This window comes from Cupressus sempervirens, chromosome 11, assembly GCF_028749045.1.
Source record: "Cupressus sempervirens isolate cs-2001-9-10 chromosome 11, ASM2874904v1, whole genome shotgun sequence".
Classification (NCBI taxonomy): Eukaryota; Viridiplantae; Streptophyta; class Pinopsida; order Cupressales; family Cupressaceae; genus Cupressus; species Cupressus sempervirens.
The window spans coordinates 741,659,404-741,674,323 of NC_143128.1; the positions used below are offsets into that span (position 1 = coordinate 741,659,404).

At 36.1% G+C, this 14,920-nt stretch overlaps 1 protein-coding gene across 5 annotated transcripts in view; it reads right to left on the reverse strand.

Moving 5' to 3' along the window:
- Positions 1-807: 807 nt before the first annotated feature.
- The window catches only part of LOC149531765 (P-loop containing nucleoside triphosphate hydrolases superfamily protein), a 73,814-nt gene continuing 59,701 nt past the window's right edge, over positions 808-14,920 (reverse strand). For 4 of the 5 annotated variants that reach the window (XM_089811373.1, XM_089811375.1, XM_089811376.1 and 1 more), the window contains exons 11-20: positions 6,209-6,398; positions 5,681-5,889; positions 4,770-5,119; positions 3,359-3,452; positions 2,961-3,179; positions 2,634-2,873; positions 2,328-2,537; positions 1,990-2,229; positions 1,697-1,900; positions 808-1,530 (exon numbers count right to left, since the gene is read on the reverse strand). In XM_089811373.1, coding sequence (XP_089667499.1) covers positions 1,369-1,530; positions 1,697-1,900; positions 1,990-2,229; positions 2,328-2,537; positions 2,634-2,873; positions 2,961-3,179; positions 3,359-3,452; positions 4,770-5,119; positions 5,681-5,889; positions 6,209-6,398 — 2,118 coding nt within the window. In that variant the 3' untranslated portion in view covers positions 808-1,368. Of the gene's footprint in view, positions 1,531-1,696; positions 1,901-1,989; positions 2,230-2,327; positions 2,538-2,633; positions 2,874-2,960; positions 3,180-3,358; positions 3,456-4,769; positions 5,120-5,680; positions 5,890-6,208; positions 6,399-14,920 lie in introns of all 5 variants that reach the window. The other variant, XM_089811377.1, reaches the window with a different exon arrangement.

The following is a 14,920-nucleotide window of genomic DNA, read 5'->3' on the forward strand; positions in this document are numbered from 1 at the left end:
CTTGCAAACCCATTTGCAAAACCTTCACCAAGTGTTGTGCCTTATGAAGCATTTATTAGAAAGCTCCTTAAGCTCATCAATTGATGAGTAGGAGATATTTTTCCACAGCAAGTCAAATTTTGATATTACTATCAAGATTCAACTGTGTAATTTTTGAATCAAACTCATTGAGTGGTGATTCATAAGAATACCTCTCTCATCTCTCGTGAGAATAAATGGAACACTTAACACTCATTGAATCTAGGCGATCTTCATAGAAGTGAAGCACCAATACTGCAAACAGTCAATATATGAACGACATTGATGACAATGATAATACCATTCTAGTATGTATATTATACTTAAAGTGATTAGAGACATACAATGCTAATAAAGAAATAAATGGTGCCAAATAATTTTTAAGTTTTGCTAAAGGCTTTGTCCAGTTTTAAACTATAGTACTTCCTTGCATACCCTCCATAAACATTATATTAAATACAGATTTTATGTGTAAGCTAGTACTAGGATTGTGATATTGCCATTAGGATTTACTAAAATTGTGATGAACTAGACTAGGATTGCTAGAGCAGTTCATCTTAAATCAAAAGGCTCGCAGATACTCACAAGATTTGGATGATTTACCTTGCATTTTCTATTGTGGACTTCATATGTTACTAATGCTTTCTTGCCATTCATATGGCAACCCACTGAACATTTTTTATATAAAACTAACACACTGAAAACTTCCAGCTTGAATCCTTGCCTGTAATATTCCAGTACCTACGCATATAATTAGAACTTAGCAATCCAATGGAATAAATATAGAAATAGGCAAAATCCAATGGAATAAATTTGGAAATGGGCAAATGCTAGAAGCATCTGTAATGTGTCAAGCTGTTTCCGCAGTTACGTGAACCCCAAAACCTAAAGAAAGAACATTAATATTGGGAACTGAATTGACCATCGCATACAACTCTGAGCGATTCATTATTCCCCACTAAAAAAGTATAATGCAATGTTACTCAAAATTGTGAAGATTATAAACTGTGAAGATTATATCTACGATTCAGCGCTCCTTTAGAAGTACTCTTCAAACGCGTATACTACATCAATCTTAATCACAAAATGCCCAGCAAGAAATTTTCATACTAAATATAATTGCTATGATTTGCCCAGGGGCTGTTAAGTTGCTTGAACATCCCTTGACCAACTGCGCAGCTACTGCAGCAAAGAACAACAGCCCTTCTGCTCGGGTGTTTGGAATTCCTAAAAAATTATGAAATGCCAACACCCTCTTGATCTACCTTTTGCCGGTACTGTAGATTTATAGAATTCAACAGAAAATGTTGAACCAGTGGAGTTCTTAAGTTGTAGACAAGTTATTAGTTATTACTCAGCTTTTTGTCTTGTGCGTCTTTCTTGCATTGCTTCTTCTCTGTACCGTTTTCTCCGCTCCTCACGTTGTCGTTGCTTCGTGACCTGTTCATCTTTAGCCTTTTTCAGCTCATATGCTTTTCTTTGATCCTGGTGCTGCAATTTACGCTTCTTTATCTGCAAGAATATTGGAGTTGCATAATATGTTAGCATCAAGATACGGTGCAAATCTTTCTGATTAGGAATCTGTCATAGAAAATGGCATTCAATCCAATACAATTTTCTTGATGTAAAATCTTTGAAATAAATTAAGTTGCTTACTGTGTTTACTGTTAACATATACCTTCTCATTTCTTATTGTCTGCAGCTGTTTGACAAGAGTGTGAACTTTCCGTTCATGAGGTTCCATAACCACAGCACGGCGATTTTCAAGTAAAGGGGTTTTTCGTTTTGGAAGATTTTTTGGCTTTGATTTAAAAGGAAGGGCCTGTTGCAGTTTCTTCGGTACTTTCAACACATTGAATTGTTTGGGTTGTCGTTCTATAGACTGTAATGAAGAGAAAAAGCGTGAGTTACGAGGTGATCAAATGTAAAAGTATAAAAAACGTGTCCCAATATAATATTAGTTTTCCTCACCTTGTACAAAGAATCCTTATTCACAGGAATAGGAAGAGATTGCTCTCTTCTGAGTTCTGCTACAGTTTTCATGCCTTTCCAGACATAATCACGAGACTGAAGAGATGTTGCAACAGGGTTAAAGAAACGTGGAATATCAACTCGAGTCCAAGCTCGTAAGAAAACTATATCACTCATAAGGATTTTATCCTCAAAAGTACACCTCACACTACCTTCCTTCCCTTGTCCAGTCTTTACAGCCTGCAAGCAACATGAGATCATATTCGTGTCATGTAAAAAAAAATATATAATGTATATGTTACAGAACTCTGTTGCGTTTATAATTGTTTTTATAATACCTTCTTCACTTGACCACGGATTCCACTAACTGTTCTGATAGAAGCACCCTCAAACCTAGCCACTTCTAGAGCTGATGTGAACATGTCTTTGATAAAGGCTGTTTTTTTGTAGATTTTGTAGGGGTGCCCCACAAGTTTGAGCTTCTTAACAATCTGAACTGAATGGTTAAACTCTAATACAACACCAGTACCAGTGATCCGAAAGGATGCCTGTGTTAATACTCGAATTAGTCAAATGAACCTGACACTTGAAAGAAACTAAGATGTGCCAGATAAAACTATAAGCTACTATGAACACTGACAAACCTGATTGTTCGACAAATTTTGGAAAGCAACCATTCCAGTATTGGGAGGTGCAAGAGGGCCCCAGAATGTTGCAAGGCAATGCATGTGTTCTGGTGTGTATTTAAGCATTCTGTGGCGGCCATTTCTATCCTCAAGTGAGTAGACAGGCAGTGTTTGATAGCGCCTCCAACCAATAGAAACTACAATGGGGTCTCGATTCTTCAATACCTTCCTGTGCCATCTATGCTTCTTCAATCGAACCTATATATACATAAGGAAATCCTCAAGTCTAAGCAACATATCATTCTCAGAAAGATTGGTTCCAGTGATAGATGACAGATAACAAACCTGCATGTATCCCACACTTTCCTCGCCTCTACCAATCCCTCCAACCAGGACTGGATGCCGTGGGTTAAAATACTTAACCATCTCAAAAGGCATAGCATGCACCTCCAACCTCAAGTATGAACCAGTTTGAAATCCTTCCATTTCAACACGTGTAACCTCATCAATCTCATTAAGCTCAGCTAAATTCCTCTGCTTGCGAAGCTCAATCTCTTCCTTAATCTGAAAAAGGAAGACATTCCGTAAATTAAAGTACTCAAGATTTTGTAATGCTATCACCATGCTGAATTCCCCATTTGTATTACAGATAGATAATGCTGCAACCAAATAATTTCCGCAAAAACATCTGGTCATCTATAGGCAGTCATATTACAACCCTAAACCAATTAGAAGCCATTCACCTTATCCAAGAAATCACTCTGTCCAACTTGACTTGTATGATATTTGGTTTTCTTCACATCCTCTTCTTCTTTGTCCAAAGACTCGGATCCATTGTATGTGATTCAGTAGTCAAAGATAAATGCAAATTAAGATATCCTGCTTCAATAATAATTGAACTAAATATACAAAAACAGCATGAAGGAACTCCATGAATTGCATAAGCTAGAGAATCAACAAAGAAATATTTAACGAAATTTTTAAGGTCACTGCCAAAAAATAAATGCATGCTAATTATTTGCATGAATCATGAATTGGATATTGTTTTGTTGAAAAGGACATTGAGTTTTTTTTTTTTTCGCAAGTTCGAATCTATGCTGAAAGAACAAAAGACTAGTATCATCCTAGTATTCTAGAGTATACTTGATTAGACAAAGAAATGCTAGTTTAAAACATAAATGCAGCATATAGGTCAGACTATATCCGAGACACTTACCAGGGGAAATAGGAATAAGAATACTAAAGTCCTCTCTATAACGAGAACTGTTTAGACTATAGAAAAGATGTTTAGAGTGAAGAAAAAGTCTTTAGACTGAAGAAATTGATAACATGAAAGAATAACAGAAAGAGCAGATGACCTTCAATATAAAGAAACAGAAACAAGGATTAGTAACAGGCACAACAACAGGTGTTAACTGTCTTTTGTGCAACCATTAAGGAACATTCAACCATTGTGTAACTTATTATACACATTAGAAACATTGAGGGCAGATCAGATAGTGATGGAACCTTTTGCATCATTCTACAAAGCAGCAAATCAAAAAGTTCCTCCTATTAAGTTTGAAACGGAAGAGTTCAAAGTTGAGAAATTTGCAAAGCAATAAAGAATACAGGCAAATAAAGTAATTAGGGCTAAGAGAAACAACTGAAATTACTAAGAAACACAGAAAATTGAATTGGGATGATCTTCTGGATTAGGGCGTTCTTGAAGGCTAGTTATACATAATGTGTGAAGTGTGTGAGCAATTATTGTCTATGGATTAAATTAACCACCTAAACTTTCAAGTTTGTGCTAAATTGATAATCTTTTTTTGTTTAAATTTATTTACTAATAATCCGAGCATTCCATTTATCTATGCCAATTCCCAACCTTAAAGTAGACGGTCATTTAGCTCTTCCCACTCATATTTATTGTGCCCAGATGGCTGTGTACCTAATTACCATTAATTCTTTAGAAATAGACTTTCCCAACTCTTGCAATGCAGTCACCCATGCAAGGGAAACTCTGGACTTGCAATCCTGCATCATATCCTAAAAATGGATCTCATACACAGTGCTGTCCAAGAACATTTTTTCACAATGTTATGAACCGTGGAAACTAAATATCTTTAAAAGTAGGCATTGTATGACTGGAAAACAAAATAGCCAAAAGGATATTGAGAATCAAATTTGGCACGAAGTGCAAGCTTTTTCAGTCTTCGTTGTTCTTCTGCAGACTTCAAATTTGTACTGTCCTCCAGGCTATCATTAGCTTCATCTCCATATTTCTCTCCCGTCTCCAGATCTTCAAAATCTCCATAGGCAGAGTCATCATCTTCATTGCTCTCATCCATTGCTTCACCTCGGTGAGCAGCCTTTGACCAGTCACCAGTAACAAAGCGGTCGCGAATGCTTTCAAGTACATCCTGATTTAACCAATCACTTAATTGTGAATCATCTACCTGTGGCTTAGTGCAGTCATCAGCATTAGGATCTTCAACATTGAGATGCACATCATGTTTTTTCTGTCAAAGTACAAGCAGAATAATATTAAGTCTTTGATGTAAATAATTGCTTACAGAACAGAAAACATGCAAAAAAAAATAGCAAATGGTTTTCCATCCCACAATTTGCTTGCTCCATAGCAATTATGACCCGATTGGAGGAAAAGAATGAATGCGGACAGATTTCAATAAACAATGAAGCATTACAAAACATATAAATATCATCATATCAGTTGGATTCCATGTGCTCAGACCACCTAAATGTGCTTTTTCTATTTTTTGTAAAAAATATTTTTCCCCTGAAATTTGAGTCTCCAGACCCGAAACATGATTACAACATAGGACTTGACTTTCTTAAGTAATTGAAGCAGCAGAGATAAACAATGTGGCACTATAATTGGTGACACATGCTTTTCAAGGAAAGTCAACATTTAAAAAATGATAGTTACATGGCCAAATGAAACTTTTCTAAAAGGTAATTAATCTATCTATAGGCAGTGAATTCTTTTAAGCTACATTTCATGTGTTTCAAACAATATAGTTAAAAACATTGACAATTCTATCATCCGTTTTACCAATTACCTTTTCAGAATTCCGTTTCAGCTTGAACACTTCCTCCTCATCACTACCGTCACTGTCACTATCTTCTTTAAGTCCTTGAAAGAACTTTGGAGTGGAAATCGATGTAGATTGACCGTACACAAGGTCCATCAAATTTATTTTCTTCTTCAAAAATGATTGAGACGTCAAATTTTCTTTCCATTTTGATGCATCACCCATCAAACTTGTATCTTCAAAAGAGGGAACCAGGCATGCAAAGTAAAAAGTCAATATTTTAACGTGTCAAAATATGATGTGAAAATCTAACTATGACATATAACTTCATTGCAATGATATTTACACAGTACAATTAGATCAGTGCAACAACATAGGTCTAGAATTTAAACACAATCCTTGCTGAGATTTAGAAGCAAAGAATAATATGCGAGGCTATCCTTGAATGGTACATTATCAGTGTTTTAAGTGGATATTAGATTACAGGAATACCCACAAATCCTATTAATTATCCATTTTAAAACTCAAAAGACTGATCATCGTAGTAACAAGTACCATTTATTTTTTCATCTTTTGATAATCCTTCACATCTATTTGATGCTCCATCCTGCAACTTTTCAGAATGATTTTCTTCAAATTTAAGCATTTCATGTTCCTCTTCACTGTTGTATTCATCACTTGGAGAAATATCATCCTCATCCTTCTCACTTTGTGACCCATCTTCACTGTCACTTCCAGAATAATCCTGTTAACAATAAGAAACACATTTGAATAGTCTACAAGTCAAACTCACCTTTATCTTGTAAAATAAATCTTTTCAAGAAGCACATACACTAGTATATATTATAATTTAATTTACTACATCTAAAATTATTTATATTTCTTTTATCTCCATTTATTTAGTTTTTTACTAGTTTAAACTTTGTATTTGAATTTCTTAAAAAATGGATGATTTATATCTCCAAATATTATAATTTAAATGAATATTTTATGTGGCATTTATTAGATTATTTTAGAAAGTATATTCTATCTATAATAAGATTTAAACTTTTGACATGTAGATGGTTGTCAAATTTAACCTGGAAGAATAAAAGTTAACATTAACACACTCACACCATCCCACTCCACCCATTCTGCCATTGTAGAATGCCTATTGGCATTAAAAATGCTAATTACACCTTATGATATATTACCTAGACAGAGCAAAAATACTAGCACCCTATCTTTTGTATGTAGCTCATAACCAAATAAAGTGTCAAATTTCTAACATGTTTGCATTCATTTTGGTGTGTGAAAGCTAGCATTCATTTTGAATAAATGCAATTATTAATAATTTGTTCCATCGGGCAGGTTTGACATTTACCCAACCTTAATGAGGTATGTATTTATATGGATGTTGTTGAAGAACAAAGCATCAGTTAGTTTATTTGTGGAGAGCATTACCGTTGCAAGAACCAGCTGCCTGAAGCCTTTATGGAGTCAGCGCAGTTCCTGGGACCATTTTTCCCCAGTTGTAAAGGACCGCTATCTCTGTTTTCGACTCTTTGAACTGGGGCAGGAATGTTCTATAGTACACTGTCTGCCTCACTCACTTCAATCCCTCTCCTCTACAATTACAAGACACAAATCAAATGCAAACCTGAGGAGTTCCACAACTGACAGGACGGAATCCTTGTCATACTACTCAGAACTGTGCAAGACCAATGCAAGGTGCAATAAGTTAGGCTATAGGCTGGATTGCAATTGGTCTCTTCCTTCAGGCATATGAGGCGAGAGAACTCCTTGCGCACCTCTGTCTATCTATTGATATGCTTGCACCTCTAAAATGCAAGCATACACTTTGTATCGATTCCCTCTGCCATTGACCAGTCCTACGGCAAGTTAATGGTCCAAGTATGGTCTCATTCCTCCTGTTTATCAATTAAGATAATTTCATACTGGAATGCATCATAATATTTTTATAACCTTCTGTTTGCATTCTGGGCACTTATATACTACAGCAGTAGCATTATGATTTGGTCTGGAAATTGTTTTTGAGACATAAAGCTTATATTTTGTTTCTGAAAACTTGTTGCTATGACGTATTGAACTGATTATAGTTGTGGTCACAAAGTTCAATATTTTAAATGAAGTTGCAAACAAGACTTGAATATATATTTCCTGGACAAGGTGTATACATCAGACTGTGTCCTAAGGAATCTGATCTTTCTTAGACACTGTTGTTTTTATGAATTAATATGTAATCAGAAATTGATTCCAGTTGCAACAACTGTTATTGTAAAAATTCGAGCAATTTTTTTATTTGATATCTTCCAGAGGTATCAGAGCCACCTTTCTGCCAGCCTATGCATTGATAAATGACAGGGATCAGAGTTACAAGCAAAGGGAAAAGAAGGCAATGCGTGATAGGCAAGAGGGAAACCCCCAAGAATTCACTAGGGAGATCAAACAGATCCATACCAGCATGAGGGAGATAATTCAATTTTTAAGGGGAATGATCCAGCAACTAAGTGCTGATATACCCATTCAAAATGGTGCTGAAGGTAGCATTTTTGGTGGACAAAAAACTTCAGCTAGTGTTGGGAGAACTTCAGTTGATACAATAACCGCTAGGGCTAAATGTTTGAGCTAGCAATGAAGTGCTGATATACCCATTCGAAATGGTACTGAAGGTAGCAGTTTTGGTGGATGAAAAGCTTCAGCTAGTGTTGGGAGAACTTCAGTTGATACAATAACCTTTAGGGCTAAATTTTTGAACAAAGAAATAGCAGTACATATCAAGGAAAAACAACCTAATTTAGAGCAAGACATGACAAGATGGCATGATGCATACTATATGTTAAGCCCTACCATACCTGCAGACTTAAAAGAAATGAAGAAAGAGCTGGACGTTAAAATTTGAACCATAAGATACAGAAAAAAACACGAAATAAGAAATGCAATAAAAATGAGGTTTCTTGGGAAAACCACTCCTCAATGAGGGAAACAACCCAGCCTGCTAAAATTTAGATCTTTATTGATTCCCTTAAATCAAAACTACAATACTTCCGCTTTTATCAAAAGCACACACATATCAGGGATGAATAAAACAGTAGTAATCAGCTGCAGGCAATTCCCAAATAGTAAATGTTTGCAAGAGTTCAAAATATTTTTTAAAAAATGAAAAACTACACTCTCAGACTTCTGTATCAGATGATACTGTTGCTTGAACCATTGAGCATAAGAATGAAATGATCAAAACAACTTATTCTGCTTATCACACAGATTGCATGTAATGCCTACTGATGAGAGAACTTGCTTGAGAATAATATCCACATGTTTCTCTGCAGAATCTACCAAACCCAATGACCTGTAGACTTTAGATCGAACACAATGATCTCTCTGCTTTAGATACACATGATATCACCGTACATTATTGAGAACCAAAAATGATTACTTTAAAAACTGAATAAGACCCATTGCATTCAAAGAGGCTTTCCGTGGGGAGATCAAAAGACATGGGTTACAAATACACAGCCGTTATGAATGCTCGAGCGCTTGTCACATTAAGTTCTGCCAGCAAGGAAGAGAGCCCACGATGATCCTAGATGGATGCCACGATGGAGACAAAAGCCAAGTCATAGAAAATACCAAACAATAACAACCGTTGGCATAATAAATAAGGACCTGTGTTAAACATAACACAAGATGCTATTAATTGCCGTCGTCGCATGACGGTCTTCCACCAACAGTGAAATGCCTTCGGTGCAGGACAGACTGCCAACAACTGCTGCAAGGCAGTACACTTTTATGCTAAGAGAGAACATACAAACATGAAGGAATTGACAAACAAAACTAAGAAGAGATGCCATTAGCTCAGATACAGCAACACCAAACAGGATGAGGAAGAAGGTATGACAAGCTGAATGATAGCAGCTGAACCTTAGGTAAAAGATTGATCTTGCATCTACACTGATTCAACACTGGGCATGGGAGGAGAAGGTTGAAGAGAGGAAAGACATTCAGCATCATTTGGGAAAAATCACTACTCCAACTTTTGATGGTGCTGGTAATTCCTCAACAAGGGTTTGGTTACACAAATTAGATACATGGTATCATAAGCATGATTCAATCACCACTTTGGAAATTCAACCAAAGGTTGCTAGAAAGATTCAGTTTGAAGGATTGGGAACCTCATTTTAGAGAGTTAGTTCAGCTGAACCAAGAGGGTACGGTGAAGGATTATGCAGCAAAATTTCAGCGGTTCGTAGCAGTGATTTCCGATGCGTCAGAACAAAGGCTTATAGCTTCTTCATGTAAGGCCTAACTGGGCCCCTCACAGGGTTAGTCACAGAATTTAGCCCAAGCTCATTATAAGATGCCACCAAAAGGGCTTTGAGTTTTGAAGATTTGGCAACTGGGGAAAGATTGAGTTCCAAGCAAGAATCTCCTATGGAATCAAAGAAAACATTTCAGAATAGCACACTGCCTCCTAAGCCAAGCCAAATAGAGGTGTGTCTAATAACGAATTGCCAAGGAAAAAGCTATGATTCACATGCAGAAATCCATGGCAACCAGATCTTAGGCTTTTGGGGAATGGACAAATACACTATATTCAGGTAGTCACCAATGAGGGTACACATGAGGTGATGTGAGAAGGTTTTCATCCAACTCGGAAGTTGCTTGAGGACAAGCAACATCCAGGACAGGCAAACTGTAATGACCCCAGTAAGAATGGGGCAGCCCAACTTTGCTAAAGTGTGTTTTTTAATAAATAAATGTACTTCTGAATAAATTAAAAAAATGATAAAAGTGATAATTAATAATTTGTTCCCAGGTTGACTTTCCTTCTAGCCAACATTGCAGCGGTTTAACATGCAGCCGACCTTAGTTGAGCGTGTATTTACAGGGGTATTGTTGAAGGAGAAAGCGTTGATTAGTTTATTAATGAAGAGCGTTAAATAAATGCATGGCACAGCTCAAATGCAAACCTGAGGAGATCATCACCATATGCTCAGAGTTGTGGGAAACCAATGCAAGGTGCAATAGACTACATGAGTTGCAGCAGCAGTGTAGAACAGGCAGTAGTTAGTGATTACAACTGGTGTCTTCCTTCAAGCATATGAGGTCAGATAACTCCTTCTGCACCTCAGTCAGCATCTATTCGTGGTTGCACCACTATACGCAAGCACACACTTTGTATTGATTCCCTCTGCCAGTGACCAGTCCTAGGGTGATTGAATCATCCAAGTATGGTCTCATTCCTCCTGTTCACAGATGAATATAATTGCATACTGTAATGTGTCGTACTGTTTCGAGGACCTGCTGTTGAGTTCTGGGCACTTTTACTCTATAGTAGTAGATTATGTTTTGATCTCAAAATTATATCCAAGACATAAAGCTTATTTTATTTCTGAAAACTTGTTGCCGTGATCTATTGAACTGATTATAGCTGTGGTCACAAAGTTCAGCCCTGTAGTCTTTAACTGAAACTGTTGCAAACAAAATCTCAATATATATTTCTCGGACACGGTCTATACATCAGACTATGTCCCAAGGACTCTGATTTTTAGTAGAAACTGTCATTTTTCTGGATTAATATATAATCAGAAATTAGTTTGAGGCTGCAACAAGTATCATTGTGAAATTTTGTGTAATTTTCCTATCGGGCATCTTTCATACTACTAGTATTAATCTAAAAATTAAAGGATTTTTTTTCTCCATTTCTGTTTTACCCTCTGAATTGCTAAAGCTAAAGTAAAAGCTTCTCCTTCACACCCTTACACACATCCAACCCATCAAGAACTTTATATCTAATCTTATTTCCAAGCAATATCTTATCAATGCATGAAATATTGTATACTACTCATCAGCCTTATCAGAAAATTAGAACTTTGGATTCAACTCACAGGCCTAGGTACATATTTATTACTTGGCTTGTTTACCAGTGATCAATGATGCACCAATCCATTTCACATTTCCTTTGTTTCTACCATAGTAACATGAAATTGTCTTTGTGACCTTGTCCATGCCTCCTAGAGGTAACCCATCGGCATGGTATCCCCATCCACCAAATTAGAACTTTGAACAAAGGCTCTTTTGCCTTGAAAACGAAAATAAATAAGTTTATATTTTTACAAAGTTATATATATGATGTTTACATTCGTATTTGTTATTTACCTTGATTAACTTCTCTGAACAAGTCATCAAAAACTGTTCTTGCAAACTTCTTCCCTTCAACTTTTCTGGAATTACGGGAGCCCAACTAGCCATTCACAAGAAGGATTTGTGGCAACAATGCTTTGCAAAGTGAGGGAATGGCTAGAAATCATGTCACCCCTGATCACACAAGATTCTTGTCATTCATGCACTCCCTCATCAAAGAAAGGAACCAGACATAGTTTGAAAACTTGGCAGAAACTTGCCACCACTTGCCAGTCTTGTGGCTCACCAAGTCAACTCCCCATGAACTCGTGAGCTGAGTCCGGGTAAGTCACATCCAATGCCTCATTCTTTTTTGCAGAAGACTCGCACAAGTCCAAGGTTGGGACTTGCAGATTCTATGTTGGGACTTTTGCCGCTGGCTGCAAACATCAAAACACTTTAAAAAAACCTCCTTTTATCCCTTTTTTCTCATTTCAATCCACTCTTTGGTGCCCAAAACAGGTCTGCATTGTGAAGTAGGGTTTGAAGAAGATGAGCATACCAGATCAAAGATTCAAAATAGACCTAGTAAGTGATTTTTATTCTCTCTTTTTTTTTCTCTTCAATTGAAATTAAAAAAACCTCAAAAATAAAGGGCAAATGCTGGAAAGAAAACAAATCATTGCCTTTCATAACCTAATTCCTAGTATTTTTAGTTAGTTATTGAAATCTATTTTTTCAAATCATTGATATCATGCCCCCACCAAAGTAGGAATTGCAACCCTATTCCAGGAAGAGTGATCAGAAAATATTATTAATAGATAATCAATGGATTGATAATAGTGGCAATGGATAAACTGTGGTTAGGATAATAAGGAAAAGGCATGCAGTGATTAATTAATTCATAGCAATCTCTGTAAAAAAACAGCAGTCAACTAAAGAGGCGGTTAATTGTTCCTAAGAGTTGGGTAAGCAATGCCAATAGCGATCAGCATTAAATAGATAAGTAATAATTATATTATTGGCAAATAATGAAGGGGCGTGATGGTGTAGCAAAGCATAAACCCTAATCTAAGGGCCATAACTTCAGAAAACAAAGAAGACACAACCTTCCAAATTTGTCGGAAGAGGTATAAGACACACGTTAAAGTAGCAATATTGGGGACAGCTCATAAATCAATATCAACATTGAAAGTCATTAGCATTTTTACAAAAAGAAAGATTGATGTTCTTCATGTAAACTCTGAGCAATGATAGCCCACTGAACTGACAATAAGAAATACAAATAAACCAGTAAGGAGAAGCCAGCAGAAATGATGGAATCTGGAATATGGGAATGATGCTCAGACCCAATAAGACCCACACAGCCAGCAATGTATAAATCTGTAGTGAAATGCATCAAACAGAGACTAAGAAAAGGAAATATACACCACAGTTATATTTTACAATGATCTGGGGGTATACAGCATTAATGAAGAGAATAGAAAACAATCAGCATTCTTTACTGTTCCGAGGGTGGACTCGTACAGCAATACCACCGTATCAGCATCTATTGACAAGCAAACACCTGCAGATCAAATACATATTAGAGTAAAATCACTCTAATTTTGTTTCTCTCTCTTCCGTAGATTTACTTCTACTTCTAATGGTCACTCTTCTTGTATGTTTCTATTTTCTGTCTTTGTTCAATATGGAAACTTTCTCTTTCTTTCTTCAGAATGTTTTTGTTTCTCTCTCTTTGTTCATTATAGAAACAACATTCTTCTGTATACTTGTATATATAGATCATTTATGATCTCTGTTTAATAACAGATTCATTATTTTACCATAGTATGGTATCAGAGCTATTTTTTTCGAAAAATAATTTCAATATTGAAATTTTCTAATTTAATTTTCGAAATAGGTTTTGAATATCTATAATTTCTTCATAAAATTTTTAGACTAAGAGATTTCTGACATTTGTGCCTGGGTGTGTTCATTTTTTGTTTTCGCAGGAATTCTTTTTTTCCTTCAAATCCGAGTAGGGTTTTTGGGCGTTATTTTGTGTTTGTTTTTTTCGGGCATCTTATATTTGGTATTTCTAAGTGTAATTTTCATGCTCCTTTTTCGCTAAGCGTCAGTGTTCTGAGTGATTTTTTCTGCAAAACGGTGGTTGCTGTGCACGATTTCTGCAAAATCGTGGCCATAGTCTTGCATACTAGCACGAACAACCTGCAACTGTGTGAAAAAAGACCTTCAGTTTTTGTGATTTCTCAGTTCCTTTTTTTTCGCAGACATTTTTGCATTCCACCAACATTTTCGGTGTTTTTCAACCTAAATAATGATTGATTTTTGCTCCTTTGAGGGTTTTAATCATAGTTTGCAAACTCTCCGAGCACTCCCCAAGCTGCTGAGTACTCTTAAATTTTTTTTGTTGGGCAAGTACTCTCAAGTTCAACTCTCGTGTTTTTATAGACACAAAAAATCATGGGTAGAAATGTCAAAGTAGGTAAAACGATGGTTGAAATATCTTTTTCACATACAATTTTTTCTATAAAACCATGCATTTTCTCTTTCAAGATGTTAATTCTTAATTTAATACATTTTGTGATATTGCTATCAAGATTTAACTATGTGATTTTGAGTCAAACTCATTGACCCATGTTTCATGAGTAGTGATTCAACATGAATTCATCTCTCATGAGAATAAATGGAACACTTAGCACTCATTGGATCTAGGTGATGCTCATAGGGGTGAAGCACCAGGACTTCCTAGGAGGTCACCCATCCCAATACTACTCCAGCCTGAGCGCACTTAACTACAGAGTTTCCTCCATGGTTAAACCCAAAGCTTGCAACCCCATTTGCAAAACCTTCAACAAGTGTTGTGCCTTAATACATTTTGTTATTGAATTTTACAAAAGAAAATATGTTTCTTTAAGAGAATTTTTTTTTTTGTTCTTTCTAAGTTGCCGAGTTTTCCCCGAGTTTTTGTTAAGTTTTCTCCCAGTTTTTGCTGAGTTGAAAATTTTGGGCCTGCCAATTACTCTCTGGGTCCGAGTCTGAAAACTATGGTTTTAATAACCCTCTATCTCTGCTATATGAACAGACCACCTATTTCCACCATTTTTTTCACAGCAATCTGCCATTTTTAAACGTTTTTTT